The sequence below is a fragment of the Leptidea sinapis genome, chromosome 42, assembly GCF_905404315.1.
Source record: "Leptidea sinapis chromosome 42, ilLepSina1.1, whole genome shotgun sequence".
NCBI classification, from domain to species: domain Eukaryota; kingdom Metazoa; phylum Arthropoda; class Insecta; order Lepidoptera; family Pieridae; genus Leptidea; species Leptidea sinapis.
This window is the reverse complement of record NC_066306.1, coordinates 9,196,934-9,212,689: the sequence shown is the minus strand read 5'-3', so window position 1 is coordinate 9,212,689 and position 15,756 is coordinate 9,196,934. Positions and strand designations below refer to the sequence as shown.

Here is a 15,756-nt window from a genome sequence, read left to right as displayed (position 1 = left end):
GAAATACCCACTGAGCTGATTGTTTTTTGGTTTGGGTTCGTAGCAATATATCCAGCTTTCATCACGTGTGACGATGTCAAATACAGCATTTGAGTCACCGCCGTTGAACTTATCTAACATTTGGTGACACCATTGTTTCTGGTAATCGGTTAAAGCATGGGGAATCCGTCTGGTACAAAGCTTCCTGAAGCCTTAATGTTCGTGTAATATTTTTTAAAGTTGATATGAACCAATGCCTAGGCTTGCCCGTATCTGCTGATAGGTCACTCTTTTATCTTCCTCTATAACGCGTCGCACAGCACTGATGTTATCTTCAGTAGTCGCTGTTAAGGGACGTCCCTCACACGGATCATCATTGAGATTGCTACGTCCCGGCTTAAGTTCGTTAAACCAATTGTAAATAGTGGCACGAGATGGGGCTGCATTAAAAATGCTAATCGCAGCCTATCATAGCTTTGTTGTTGAGTAAGCTCACAACGAAAATCATAATAAATCATTGACCGAAAATTTTCTCGCGTTAGGTTCTTGTTCACGTGTAACAAGAGTTTTAGGTTTGCCGCCAATTCAAAAAAAAAAAGAAAAATGAATGCAATATACTACATTAGTTTACCAAAGAGTTCTAAAATTTAAATTCAAAAAAGTTTTCATTAGCAATGTTTCTAACTGGCCAGTTCTAAACATTTCCAGTACTACCCACGTAGTTAATGTGACATCCAGAAGGTAACGTTAATTTTTATCTAAATACTAGCTGACCCAGAAAACGTTGGATTGCCGATATTGAAATCGCGATACAAAAGTAACTGTTGATCGTAAATGGGTGAAAATTTTATTTGTATGTAATTTTTAATGCTGACTCATAATCAAACAAATTTAAAAAAAATGTACAAAAAATTAAAAAAAAAATTGTCGTGGACCACATTTAGGATCAGGATGAAAAATAAATCCGATTCTCAGACCTACCACTATGCACTCAAAATATCATGAGTATCGGTCAAGCCGTTTCGGAGGAGTTCAATGTTTAACACCATGACACGAGAATTTTATGTATTAGACTATAATATACAGGCTCGTACTATTCTAGTTCTTATTATTCCAGAAATCATGACATATCAGCCTTTCATCAGATACTTTTGGCTCTACGTTTCTATGCATTCGCATAGTAGGTACATGCTGGTGTCTGTTGCAGATTTTATCGGAGATAGACACTCTATAGCATCCGCTAGTCGTATAGTCTCAGATGTGTCTAAGGCTATTATAGCAAGATTGTACTCTAATTTTGTTGAGCTACAAAATCAGTCTCAATAAGACTTATATAATATTGCTGGATTTCTTACAGAATACGGTGCCATAGATTACGGTGGCAGTCATATATTAATACAGTCACCAAGTAAGTAACCGAATCCTAGTCTAGTAAAAATCTAGGTCTCTATTACTATTTCACACTGCTTACTATTTACACTAGGACACTTATTATTTATGTGAAATATCTTCATACTATAATTATGTTTTTGTTGCAGAATCAAATATACAGATATATATATAGAGTTCACAAATAGAAAAGAAAAATTATCAATTCTTATCAATTTTCAAATTTCGTGTTCGGATAGCAATTTATCCCTAACTAGAGAAAGGTTATTGAAAACGGCTGTTCAGTGATATATATCGCATGTCACATTACAATCGATTAATACCTAATGTAGTAGGGGTGAAGTTGTATCATTAATTATTTCGAATACTGCTGACAAGTAACTTTGTCCGCGCGGTCTAAGGAGACAGATTTAAGCTCTGGGTGCCGAGGGCGAGAGTAGGTTCGAATCCTACATCTGACTAAGGTTCTTAATCAGATTTTATTAAATTTTTATAAAGAAGTAAAGCATTTCTTTTTTTCTTACGGTTACTTTGCTATGGATTTGGCCGCTACATTATTATTAATAACTAAATATTAATATGTTGTATTTCGCGCGTGAACGAAGGCGGACATGTACGTTTGTTATAGTGAATAATAGTAATTGCTCAAATAATTAATATAAATTGTTGTTATTCCATTGAAATGGAGACAAAATGTGATGGTTGTAGTGGCGGGATATTTGATATAGCTTATATGAAGTGTTCTCAAGAAACATGTAAAAATTTATACCATGTGCAGTGTTTAGCAATGACATCGGAATCATTTACGATGCTTACTGAGGAAGCTAAGAACTAATGGGTATGTCCTGAATGTATGTGTAGTAACCCGAAAAGTAATAACTCAGAAACTCCAGTCCGGGGTCAGAATTTAAATCAAACATTCACTCCAAATAGTAATTTTGTAAATGTTAACACGAAGCGTGGCAACCGAATGAAATCAAAAGATATATCTAACGATAATATACCGATCTTAAATTTTAACGATAGTCCTTATTTAACCGAGTAACGAGAATTTATAGCAGAAATGAAGTTCTGTATGGAGGTCCAAACAGAATCAAACAAGCAGCTTCAAGAACGGCTAATTAGAGCTGAGCTGGAGTTAAAGGAATTACAAAACAGTGTGTACTTTATTCAACAAAAAGCAGACAGAACTAACATATTGGAAGACGAAATTAAAGAACTTAAACTTAAAAACTCACATCTAGAAGCATGCTTAAAAGAATTTAAGAATCAAGAACAAAAATCCAAATCGAGCATTAATAAACAATCGATGTCGTTTGCAAAGGTTGCAGAACAAAATCAAATGAAGGTGGATGGAAAACCAAGTGTGGCCACAAAAAATGCGGTATCAACAAATATTGATTTATTTTCAAAGACCAGTAGTAATAATAAATCACTGATGGAACTCAATTAAAATATTGTAGTTGAAGAGCGGGTAACTAACTACAATAACAGACAAGTCACTGAGGAACTGCAAATAAAAACTAATGAAATAATAGAGTATGGACAGAAGTTCGTTCGAGAATAAGTAGGTATCCAAATAAGGAGATAAAAAAAGGAGGAATGACAAATTCCATGGACATTGAAGGAACAGAGAGGAAAAAGTATCTGCATGTGTGGGGTCTGAAAAAAGAAACTACAATTGAAAACTTAGAATCATATATTATTAAAAAAGTATGTGGTGGAGAAAAATTAATTAAGGTTGAGAAAATAAGACATAAAACCGAAAGAGACTATGCTTCATTTATAATAGGAGTACCGGAAAGTTTGTATGCAAAATTATGTGAACCAGAAATTTGGCCTGTTAATGTCGAATTTTCTGAATGGGTGTGGTTTCGTCGATCAGATGAAAGATCTAAAACAAAGAAAGCAGGTCAATACGGTTGAGATTTTTTATCAAAACGTACGAGGTCTCGGCACAAAATTAGAGGAATTTTATGCGGGGTTGGCTTCCGCAAATTCAGATTTATTTGCAATCACGGAAACTGGATGCAACAAATCTATTTACGATGCAGAAATAATTCCGTCTGGATACACTATTATAAGGTGTGACCGGGCAGATGGACGTAAGCAGGGCGGCGCGTTTTTCGTGGCCCCACCGCAACTCGAACTGCGGCGAGTACACAGTGACGTCAGCATTGACGCTCATTCCTTCGAACTAGTTTGTGCGAGTGTCTATAGGCGCGAGAGATTCTTATTTTTGTTATGTATAGTTTACATACCGCCTAGCACTAGTGATACGGAATATATGCTACTGTTTAGTATTATTGAGGAATACTGTAAAAAATTTGGTGAAGTAGTAGTTGTAGGAGATTTTAATTTATATTCGTGTTCTACGTCTATTAATAATTATTTTTAATATTTTTAAACTTATTGTGAGTTCATTCAGAGCAACAAAGTAGGGAATTGTAATGGCAGATATCTGGAGTTAGTTTTAAGTTCGCTTTGACGGGGACGGTGAACGTGTGTGCGTTGGCGGCGCCGCTGGTGCCGGTGGACGCGGACCATCCGCCTCTCAAGATTGCGGTGACCTTGACCTCGCATCGGCAGACTGACGCGTGTCCACCCGACGCGAACGTACTAACATCACCAGCCCAGCCAACTGGTTGGAATTTCTATAAGGCTGATTTCCCATCATTGTATTCGTCTATTGCGGCGGTAGACTGGTCTATATTGTATGATTTAGATTTGGAGGAAAGCTTGAACTGTTTTTATGACATTCTTACATCTATCACTGATGACTGCGTTCCAAAAAAAGGCGATGTCCGGTAACCTCGAGGTACATTTACCCCGAATGGTACACGGTTGAAATAATTCGCAACATAGAACTAAAAGCAAAGCTTCACCGACGGTATAAGGCGAGTAAGTCCAGGCATGATTACGAAGCGTTCGCACAGTGTAGGGCGAGTGTTAAAGCCATGATAGATTTCACCCACCGGCACTATGAGCATCGAGTTCAGAACCAGTTAATTAAGGATCCGATGTCGTTCTGGAACTACGTTAAATCAAAAAAAAAATTGGTAGGTATCCGCAAAATTTTTGAAGAATGGGGTGGTATTGACTGACGGGCAATGCGCTGTAGAGTTTGGCAAGTATTTCCATTCTGTCTACAGTTCACAACGAGCTGAACTGAATGTTAGCGCAGCAGTAGCGGCAGCGGGTGGAGTGAACGGAGCTGTGTTTCCTGAGAAGTGGAAAGTGACCCGAGTCGTCCCAGTGCCGAAAAGTGGAGGTGGAACACAGGTTGAGGGGTACAGGCCAGTTGCAGTGTTGTCAACTACAGCGAAAGTATTAGAATCCGCCATTCATAGTCGTATTTATACTCAAGTTAGTGCGCAACTATCAGAGTCTCAACATGGATTTAGGCATTTGAGAAGCACTACCAGCAATCTTCTCGGCTGTATGTCTCATATAGTTCCAGCAGTGGACGGTGGGGGACAAGCTGATGTAGCATACTTTGATTTTCGAAAAGCCTTTGATTTAGTCGACAACGATGTATTGCTCAAAAACTTAGCATCAATCGGGATCACTCCACATTTACTTAACTTTTTTGCGAGTTATATGAGAGATAGGCAGCAATATGTGGAATATAAAGGCCGAAAGTCCGAACCGTATTTCACAAGGTTAGGTGTCAGCCAGGGCAGCAACCTAGGGCCCTTGCAGTTTATTTTAATGATAAACGATTTACCGCAGGTGGTCCAGGATGCTAAATGCTTGTTATTTGCGGACGACCTCAAGCTCTCTTTGGCTGTGAATGCCGAAAATTACTGTGTGAAGCTGCAAGAGGATATAGACAGAGTGGTGACATGGAGCCAGGACAACCTATTACAGTTTAATAGCTCAAAATGTTCAGTCATCACTTTCTCTAAATTACGGGCCCCTATTTTTAATTATAATTATAATATGGAGGAGATACGAATGTCGAGAGTTTCAGAAGTCAGAGACTTAGGGGTCAGGTTAAACACTGAGCTTTCGTTTTGTGATCATAATATTATACATTGTTGTAAGAAAGCTTACAGAAATTTGGGTTTCTTGCTTCGTACCGTTAGTGGTTTCACTAACATAAGCGCTATTACAGCATTATACAACGCGTTGGTAAGAAGTCAACTAGAAAGTAACGCAGTCATTTGGGCTCCACATGAGGCTAAGTATGGTCTTATGTTGGAGCGGGTGCAAAACAAATTTGTTAGATTCCTGTACATGAGGCTTTATGGGGTTTACCCATTTTACCCATTAATGTACCCTACAATATTTGTTTTGAGTATGATCGGATACAATGAGATAAGGTCTAGAAGGGAATTAGCGCTTGTTCTATATATTTTTAAAATTATAAGAGGCAAGTTATTTAATGCGGACGTATTAGGGCAGGTTAATCTTCGAGTGCCGGACCGGTACGTGTGGCGCAGGCTTGAGAACTTGTAGGCCGTCACTGCTGGCATTGCCACGCAGACGCACCAACCTGGTCGAGAATGCGCCGCTGGCGCGCGCGCTCGGTACTCTTAACATCGTGTCCGAGCGGATCGACCTGTTCTGTTGTACTCTCAGTGAATTCACAGGGATTACAATGTGGGCTATATGTTATGATAGTTATACATAATAATTATTAGATTAGGTGCTTTAGTATTAATTTTTTAATATAGGATTAAGTGTATATAATTAGATAAGGTACCATATGTTATTTTTTAGTTTATGCTCATTTTAAATGTTAATTTATTTTTATAAGATGGACGTTACACTAGCGCATTAGGAATAATCCTGTAAAGCTAGATGTAAGTGTTGAAAACAAATAAATAAATAAATAAATGTTATTTATTGAAACAAAGGTTTACTTACATCGTGGTTTCATAAAATCACACAATTGCTTTTTATTTTCAATTTCAAAACAAACAGAAACCGACTGAAACCAAGGGCGTAAAAAGAATAGGGACCTGGCCTAAGGGTGTCGTATGAGGCGGCTGAGGGCTTTTCAATGTAGGAGATTCACGATGCCGGCCGTTGTATGACAGTATGTCAGCACAAACTGGCCAGAACCAACTTGATGAAGTACGAAACTCGCACAATAAACTGGCGTCGTTATGTTTTACTTTTACCTACGCCTGGGCGGAGCGCTAGGGTTGTTAGTCGTCAACGAAGTAAATATATAGATAAACAAACATACATCCGGGTGACCGCGCGGTATGAGATCACCGCTGACCATCGCTCTCATGTTTTTTTTATAACAATAAGGGACCAGACGAGCACGATGTTCAGCGGCTGGTAATTGATACGCCCTGCGGCCTGCCCATTAAAATGCAGTGCCAAGTTTCATTTGCCCAGTAATTTAACTAACTACGGCTTCACAGTAAAAGGCACCGTTTTGGTACCCTTAATTTAGCCGCCATTGTGTGCATAGGGCCTCACATTGGTAAATGCTATTAATCGTCTCTTACGACACCCTTGGGCCTGGGAGTTATTCTTACAAAGTATTCTATTTCTTGCCCCGAGGAAGCACAGGGCTTCAAGGCAGGGTTGTAACACCAAAGGAATCACAAGACCTTAAAAAACGGGGAATAAACGTATTAGCTAAATAGCTTCTAAAAACGAAAACACTTTGGTACGAAGTTGGCGAAAATCAAACCGAAGTGAGTCTCAACGATTCTCTATGTTATTCTTTATATTATTCTTTATAGATTCATTATATTCCTATATCAAGTACCGCAATTTTACCACAATTTATACGGCGTGACAGATGAAGATTCCACGTACATTTATTTCAATAAGAAACTATATTTAAAACAATCTTAAGTGTACGGAGCGGTGTGCGCAAACGGCGCCCGTTGACGAGCTTGTGATCAGCCACCGCTCTCCTCGATATATATTACGATATACTCATTGTTTGTTGAAACCTTTCGACAGGAACTAATATACAATAATGCTCAAGAAGTACACTCACATTAAGTTTATAACTATAAATACATTTCTTATTTAAACAATACGAAAAACAAGTAACGAAAAATTAAATACATATTTAATAACTGTATTGTCTGTATTATGACTCTAACATGTTTGAAAACAATCATTTTCTTTGACAATTGCTATAATTAAATTTAATTTCATTAAAATGAATGGATTCATATTATTTCCATTTAGAAGAGTGTTGAAAATGTTTTGTTTTATGAAACTGTTGTCGTAATTCAATCTTTTTATTTCTAAATACAATATACAAGAAGAATAGAATCGTTTGGAAGTATTATTTATAAAGTATGAGAATATTTCATATTTGGAGCACGAATCTCAATTTTAATCACCCTCAAATCCATAGACATATTAGTCTAAGAGCCCGTGAACCCCAGACCTACGTTATTTTATAAAAGCTGAAAGTGTCAGCGCATGCTCCTGACACAGGTAAGAACGATGGACCATTATGGAGTTTGGGTTACAGTGGCTTTGACAGGTAAACGGTACTAAAGGTTTGTAAAATACCGATCTAAATACATCAAAATAATAAAGTGCAATTTTTCGGTATTACCTTAAGAATATTATTAAAAATCACGAAAAACATAAAAGCTTCTCTAGGTTTAATATAACGCCTTTGTTATTGACATTGTGTGGATAATAAAGTGATGTATATAATATATTGATTGTATGTATTATTTGTCTCCGAACATAGACAAGAGCTGTCTCAAGACATTCGTCGTTTAATGATTCATTACTACTGCTTTAGAGTACATGTAAAATAATAAGTGATAGTCTATTCTTTGTAATGAATACATAATGTTTCATGGAATGTTTGGTCATTTGTTTCCAAAACAAACAGAAGGATGAACGTGGCCACATTAATAACAAGTAATACTGGCTGCACTTTCACGTTGGTGTTGCCAGCGCTCGGTTTTCGGCTCAGCCCTGTTGAGGAGCGTACATAGTACAATGTACATTCTCTGCGGTTCCGGGTCTCGCGGGTCGAGTGTCGACACCAAACGGGACAAAGATGTAAGACTCAGTGATACAGACACATTATAATAAGCTACTTTCGCTGTCTTCGACAGTCAAAGCAGCAGCCGATATAACTTGGACACGAGGAGCCAGAGTGTCGACGCAAGTTGCGTGCCACATCAGCGCCTTCCCCGTGCCCAAGCCACCAGGTTCAATCCATAAGGAATGACTATAATTAATAATTAAAATTTTGAAAATAATATATATTTAAATTATTCAATATCTTTCATATCAGCTCCAAAAATTTTTACTCGATAAATCCTCGACAGCGGTGTGCCGGTTAAAACTATAACTATATATATACGTGGTTTTGTCATTTCGGTACAACCGGACCGATGTTATAAAATATTCTCTTTCATAACTGTTTGTTTGAAGTATTGTTTGATAATTTTCCAGGCAGAATACGGCTGGCTTTTATAAACAAAAAAAGCTATAGTTAAGCCTTATTGTATTTCTGTCTGAAGGGCGCCGTAGCTAGTGAAATGACTGTCCAATTGTGACTTAATATCTTAATGCTTCAAGGTGATGAGCGCAATTGTAGTGCCGCTCAGAATTTATGAGTTTTGCAAGAATCCTGAACGGCACTGCATTGTAATGGGCAGTGCGTATCAATTACCCTCAGCTGATCATCCTGCTCGTCTCGTCCCTTAATGGCATAAAAAAAAGACCACGAACCTTCTTAAAAATATAAAGGAATAAAATGCGATTTGCGTTAACGTCTAACGATTCAGTGTGGTTGTTAATGTATTGTACTGTATAAAAGTATAAATGTTTAAGTTATTTAATTGAAAATAGTAATAAAAATAATTTCATTGTATATTTTACTTTTGAGTGACACGAGATTTAAGCTTTTACTTATGAATTGATCAAAGATTACTTTAATATTAGGCCCTCATTCAACATCTTCAAATAAAGTATCAAGTATTCTAATCACTGAGTTAAGGAACGTGTAACTTCACATACGAAGTTGACGACCTTTAAGTAACACTTCTCATATGATTAACACTAGTCATATTATAATTTGTCATTTAAAGTATATTTCAGCAAAGGAGAGTGGTGAACCAGGTATTTTAACAACTATACATGTTCAGGAATGATTCAATTCTTATTAACATTTTTCAAAGTATTTTTGTCCTTATAAGATTCTCTGGATTTTGGCATTAGATAGAACTAGGAAAGATCTGCAAAACAATTTAAATAGATTGGTGGATTTCATTAGCAGTTGATTTCCGTCAAACATTACCAGTGATTCCACGGTCTACGCCAGCGGTTGAACTCAATGCATGTTTAAAGTCGTCCATTTTGTTAAAATACGTCAATTTACAAAATGATCAATCTGGAGAAATAATTTCTAAACAAATCATCTTGGTAATGAAAAATCCGTGTTGATGATTCGACTGGCTGCATAACATTTATTGTCTATTTTTGTCAGTTTATTGAAACAACAACCGAGCTCATTCAAAAGATGTTCCTAAACGTCGCTCATAATTACAAAGATAATTATTTATACAGAGTGCCATGTTACAAAAAGACACAAATGTAAATGAAATAAACTTGAATAAAAAATTAATTGCGAAAATAATTAAGATGATGTCGTCAACTATCCAACAGAATTTTTAAACTCATTGGATTTGCCACGATTGGTATCCCATATTTTTTAATTACAAGTAGGATCGGTAGTCATAATGTTACGAAATATTTACCCACCGTATCTTTGTAACGGCACACGGCTATTAGTAAAAACTTTCATAACGATGTAATCAAAGCAAAAATTATAAAAGGAAAAGATAAAGCATGGGTGAAGATAAAATAAATTTAACAAAAAACAACCGACTACAAAAACGCTATTACAAAAATATAGATATAATATGCACTGAAAAGTATAAAAATAATTGCGTATTTAATACAATCTAATTAATAAATCAAATTCTAGTTACGATTATTGTTATTTTTGCAATCGGTCTCCTTCCGCCGCGCCCGCTTCGCCTCTCGCCTCCTATGTATGTTAAAAACCTATCTTGGATGACACCGACTCCATAAATTACAATAATCGTAACTAGAATTAGATTAATTAATTAGATTGTATAAAAATACGCAATTATTTTTATACTTTTTAGTGCATATTATGTCTATTGTTTTGGAATAGTGTTTTTGAAGTCGGATGTTTTTTTGTTATTTTTTTATATTTTTTGATATTTAGCGAATTTGAAGTACACTAACTAACAATTTGTCTGAATATGTGTAGATAACTAAATTTTTCAATGCAGCAATGAAAAGTCTAAAAATAAATGTAAATTTATCATCCAATATGTAAAGCAAATTTAAAACTTTTATGGTTTTCTCATGGATGCCATTGTCAGATTTGGATCAAATAACAACGGGAAGCACCAGCTTTCAAATAAAAAAGAAGAAGAATTATCAAAATCGGTTCACCCAGTCGAAAGTTTTGAGGTAACAAACATAAAAAAAGACATATCGACGAATTGAGAACCTCCTCCTTTTTTTAAGTCGGTTAATAAAAAGTTTAAAATGGTTCAATAATACACAATAAAAGTCAATAACCTAAATAATTAAAAGTTAATGAGGCTATTCATGTAATTATGTTATTAATACTTACGATGAGGCTGATATATCCGTGTATACTGTTGTAGGCAAGAATGAGTTCTCTTATATTCCCTTCGCAGTAATGACATGCAGGTTCGATTGGCTTGGTCAAGTTGAGTTTTGTTCGCCAACCGCCAACCAATTTCACTAATGTCCCAAAATCAAGCGATTCATGATTGTTCCTTGTAGAACTTTCCCTGAGCACAGAGATTATTTGAGAACTATCTACACTCTTGTTACCAACAGATTCATCCGTAGCTTGTAGCATCTCTTCAAACAAGTTTGTGAGAGTAAGAGTTATGTTGTTCGTCACTTCGAGCGCCATTTTCAAGATTTAATATCTTTTCATTGTTTCTTTTGTGACTGTTGCGATACATCAAATTTTGTTTTCGCCACATCTGCGTCCTAGAAATAAATAATGTTATATTAGTTATTTGGAAGTGGATCTGTATAAAGTATATTTTTTTCTTTTATTAATAAAATTTTATGTTCCAAAGAGCAATTGGAAAGAATTCCCATTGAAATCCAGGGAAAGTATCTTCCCCAGGTCACTTTTCACTTCACAGAAGCAGTTTGCGTTTGAAGTTACTTTTTTAGCACGGATCAATGGATCTGAAGAGGGCTACAATCTTTGATTAGACGAGTTCAACTAAAAACTTCAGCTGTTTGTCTTGCATGAAGCAGAGTTTTATATTACCGATTAACCCAGTCATTCGGTCAGGGGTTCAGCGCGGGCTGGTTCTTATGTTGGAGGAGACGTAAGGTTCTAAGCCCTGCGGTTTATCTTCAGGTGCATTCTGCAGGCTAACAAATCCTTGCGGAATCTGTTTATTTAGTTTATTGGCCAAACAGAACAAATACATAACATTTTTATCAAATAAGTACCACGAAAGCGTCCCGGGTTTATCTGGGTACCTAGAGCCAGCCATTTTAATTTTCAATTTTTTTCAGGAATCATCTTTTAAGCGTGTTAAAATTTTAGTGGAATACCAAAATAATGGAATGTACGTAAATGTATGTACATTTCTTGCAGTTCTTTGGGCAGTTCGTTAATGTAATCTGGTATTACGTAATTGACAGTTCTCTTCCCATATTTATTATCAATTTTTGGTAAGTAGAATTTGTGATTTATATCAAGTTGTCTTGAACCTAAGGGTCTATTTTTTTCATTTGACAAGGTGGAATTAATAATTTCGGTTAAAAAAGAAAATTTTGCTTTATTATATACTTACATTCATAACATAACAATGTCCAAAGAGCTGATCATAATTTTCCTTATTTCTATTTAGTACATGTTTTGGGGCAATTGTTTTAAGTAATATTAACGTAAGTTTTAAGTACAGGGTGGCGCAATAGAACGTGCATATTTAAAATATTGATTAAAAATAAATACAAAAGGTATAGTTAAAATAAAACTGAGGTATTATTAAGAAATAACTGAAGTTTATTTTTTAAAAATAACATCGTCTAAGTTTTTGACCCTCTCTACGACGACACTCCTCTAATCGCAAACGGAAGTTATTGAAAACTTTCTTCAGTAATGCTGGTGTAATTGCTGCCATTTCACCACGGATATTCTCCTTGAGCTGATCGATGTTTTTCGGATTATTGCTGTAGACTTTGTTCTTGAGGTGTCCCCACAAAAAAAAGCCAGGAGGCGTCACGTCTGGACTACGTGGGGGCCATGGGATATCACCTCTTTTCGAAATCAGTCTGCCAGGGAACATCTGTTTCACAACCGCCATGGAGTCATTTGATGTGTGACAGGTAGCTCCGTCTTGTAGAAACCAAGTCCTAGAATTCACTATTCTTGAATTTTCAAGCTCGGAGCCAAAAAACCTTCCAACATCGCAACATAGCGTTTGGTATTAACAGTGACGTTTTGCCCCCGCGCATTGTCAAAGAAAAACGGTCCAATTATTCTTCTACCAGAGATTGCTGCCCATACTGTCACTTTAGGACTATGCAGTGGTTTCTGGTGCTTGAGTTTTGTGAATCTCACTGTTCCAGTAACGACAATTTTGACGGTTTACGAACCCATTGATATGGAAGTGGGCCTCATCTGAGAAAAGGAAATTGGAAAATCGATTAAGCATTTCATTAGCAAATGCGAGCCTTGCTCCGTAGTCAGACTCTTTCAATTCTTGTGTTAACTGCAGCTTGTAAGGATGCAGTTTAAGATCCAAGTTTAAAATTCGTTGCAAACTTCGTCTCGATAAGTGTAAGACAGACGATCTCTTGCGAGTAGACATTTGTGGATCTCCTCGTACAGACTGCATAACTCTCTCAATATTGTCGTCGGTCCTAGATGTTCTTGGACGGCCTTTTGGTTGTGGTTTAAACGTTGAACCAGTCTCTTCAAAACGCTGTACCCATATTTTAATTAAATTAGCACTCGGAGCTTCACTAATTTGCCGTAGTCCATATTAGAACAATATAAACGCCTAGTAACGATGTATGAACGAGAGTTCTCGTAAAATGCGCGCACGCAAAATGCGCGACGCTTCCCGTCAAAGTGACTCATAGTGATTAAAACTCCATGAGCCCGCCTACCCAACGATGCAGACTCTTCCCGCCCGCGCACTTTCTACCCCGCGAAAAAAGATGATGCAATATGCACGTTCTATTGCGCCACCCTGTATATATAAATATCTTTTAAGTTTGATTTGCAGGATCTACCATAACTACTAATGCCATAACCGATGACAGAGTCAGCTAGGGTCATGTACTGGAGCCGTAATGTCTCGTATGGTATACTAAATGCTTAGTTTGTTCAAGTTTGATCTTAGTTTTGAGCAAACATGCGCTATATGTGGGCTCCAATTAAATCTGTCATCGATTATTAGGCCTAGGTACATTTGAGTTTGCACTTGTTTAATTTTTTCACATGAACAAATTGAACAGCAAGGGGAGTAAGCAAGAGTGGTTGTAGGCAGCGATAGTTGGTGTGATGTCCGACTTGTTGTGCGACGAGTGAATGTGTATGTACTTCGTTTTTTGTTTGTTTATTGTCAGACTTACATCGTGTGCCCCTTTACAGAGTTGATTAAACTTATATTGCAAAATGTCCTGGGCTTGCTTAACAGTTTTTTGAGCTACCACTAAACAAGTATCATCTGCAAATTGCTACACAGAGACCTCGTTTATTATGTTAAGCATATCATTTACATATATCAGGAACTCAGACGGGTCAATGATGGAGCCCTGCCCTGTGCCCTGTGTAGTTGATATTAGTTGATATTTCCTATTACTCCACTGCTGAATATCTAAATGATCGGACAGCCTGGGTCTAGATTGTGATTATTTTATAGCGATAGAAATGACTGTACAATATTGTATATTTTTATTGAAAAGAGCTCAAAAAAAGAATCCTGGGAGAGTTTCTTGCGCCGCTTCTTCTCTCTCAGAGCACCATTTGTATCCGAAGCGGTAGTAGTATCTAGTAGTTATAAGAAATGAGATCAAAAAGAATTGTAAAGGAATCAATTTTGAGAAAATAAATGCCTTTTTATGCCTTTTAGGTCACTCCATTGTTTAGCTAGACTTACAGTGGTTTTTCTATGAAGATGATAATTTTTTATCAGTTCTAATAAAGGACGCTGTATACCACTCCGCGAAAGTTTGTTAAATAGGGGATCATAAATTAATAAATCAAAGGCCATACTGAAATCAATGAATAGAACGAGCACGTGAAGTTTATTGTCTAGGTACGTATCAACTTAGGTTTCTTAGTAACTCTGTTATGCTTTAATGTTTTTGGAAACCATATTGTGTATTATTTACTATCGAATGCTGTGTTAATTTTTTTTTATGGAATAGGAGGACAAACGAGCGTACGGGTCACCGGGGTGGTGTTAAGTGATCACCGCCGCCCACACTCTCTTGCAACACCAAAGGAATCACAAGAGCGTTGCCGGCCTTTGAGGAAGGTGTACGCGTTAAATAATTATTTATTTTTACTCCCTTGTGATGGGCCAGTAATTATTATAATCATCCCGATTATCCCTCTTATAAATAGTTAACCCATGTTTTTCAAATCAATACACTGACTTTCAACACTATTAATTTTGCTTTCATGTAGTTGAATGTGTTCCTCGTAGTCGTCTATATTGTCTGAATAATATAGCAGCGAGCGTTGCAATTCAAATTGAATAATGCCTGTGATTTCTTTCTTTATTTCCGGTTATGCAGGTCAGGATCCGTATTATCGTCGCCTTCATCATTGGGCTCTGGCATGATGCACGATAGACGCCGGAGCTTAGCACCCACCGCGCAAGAGTTGCACTTCCCATCGATGGAGTTTAGCGTGATAATTGATCGGGTGTAAGACCGGCACACGAAGCAGGTAGCCACTTTCACGTTTACCACACGGCAATATTGGTAGTTTTTTCGTAATAAATTTGCACACTTAACACATTTGACCATTGTGATTTTGAGGGTAGTCGTAATAAACTTAATATGCAGTCATACGGGACCGATCGGTGTCGCTGAGAACGAATAACTGTCAACACTAAGATAAGTCATAGCACCTAGATAATTATCACGACAAAATGAATACTCAATTAATAAATCTCTGAAGCTATTCTTGATCAGTTTTCGGCCACCGGTTTTCACTCAGTGATCCACGAATGAATGAATGAAGAACCTGTCATCCACGTATTACAATATTGTGGACTGAGTTTACTTCGCTTTGATGCCAATTGAAAATGACATGGACACCTTGACAAACTAGTAAATTGTATGTCTCATGATTGAATGTAACAACTACCACTC

General features: G+C 36.8%; 1 protein-coding gene across 1 annotated transcript in view; it reads right to left on the bottom strand.

Moving 5' to 3' along the window:
* LOC126976875 (G-protein coupled receptor dmsr-1-like) overlaps window positions 1-15,756 on the bottom strand; it is a 106,387-nt gene that overhangs the window by 51,123 nt on the left and 39,508 nt on the right. Inside the window, exon 2 of the mRNA XM_050825502.1 lies at window positions 10,997-11,388. Within this exon, the coding sequence (XP_050681459.1) occupies window positions 10,997-11,308 (312 nt within the window). The 5' untranslated portion in view covers window positions 11,309-11,388. The remainder of the gene's footprint in view (window positions 1-10,996; window positions 11,389-15,756) is intronic.